At 69.1% G+C, this 330-nt stretch overlaps 1 protein-coding gene across 1 annotated transcript; it reads left to right on the top strand.

Moving 5' to 3' along the window:
• Positions 1–5: 5 nt before the first annotated feature.
• On the top strand, positions 6–326 carry LOC109364676 (amphoterin-induced protein 1-like; the record flags this gene model as incomplete). Its single annotated transcript, XM_019611310.1, has 1 exon — positions 6–326. A coding segment is annotated over one exon (321 nt), but the record flags the coding sequence as incomplete, so codon positions are not given.
• Between the last annotated feature and the right edge of the window lie 4 nt (positions 327–330).

The following is a 330-nucleotide window of genomic DNA, read 5'->3' on the forward strand; positions in this document are numbered from 1 at the left end:
CGCACGGCCGCCACTGGGTGACGCCGGGGGGGGACAGGGTGACGGAGGAGGGCGGCAACGGGAGCGCGGCCGTGTTGGCCAACGGCAGCCTGCAGCTGCGGGCGCTGAGGCCGGAGGACGGAGGGACGTACGCATGTCGGGTGTCGGGTCCGGCTTTTAACGAGACGCTCTACGTGGAGCTGTTGGTGCACAACTTCACCCTGCACGGCCCCCACGACGGCCTCAACACCGCCTACACCACGCTGGTGGGCTGCATCCTCAGTGTGGTGCTGGTGCTCATCTATCTGTACCTCACCCCGTGCCGCTGCTGCTGCCGCGCCGCCGAGAAGC

This window comes from Meleagris gallopavo, unplaced genomic scaffold (genome assembly GCF_000146605.3).
Source record: "Meleagris gallopavo isolate NT-WF06-2002-E0010 breed Aviagen turkey brand Nicholas breeding stock unplaced genomic scaffold, Turkey_5.1 ChrUn_random_7180001889417, whole genome shotgun sequence".
In the NCBI taxonomy this organism is placed as follows: domain Eukaryota; kingdom Metazoa; phylum Chordata; class Aves; order Galliformes; family Phasianidae; genus Meleagris; species Meleagris gallopavo.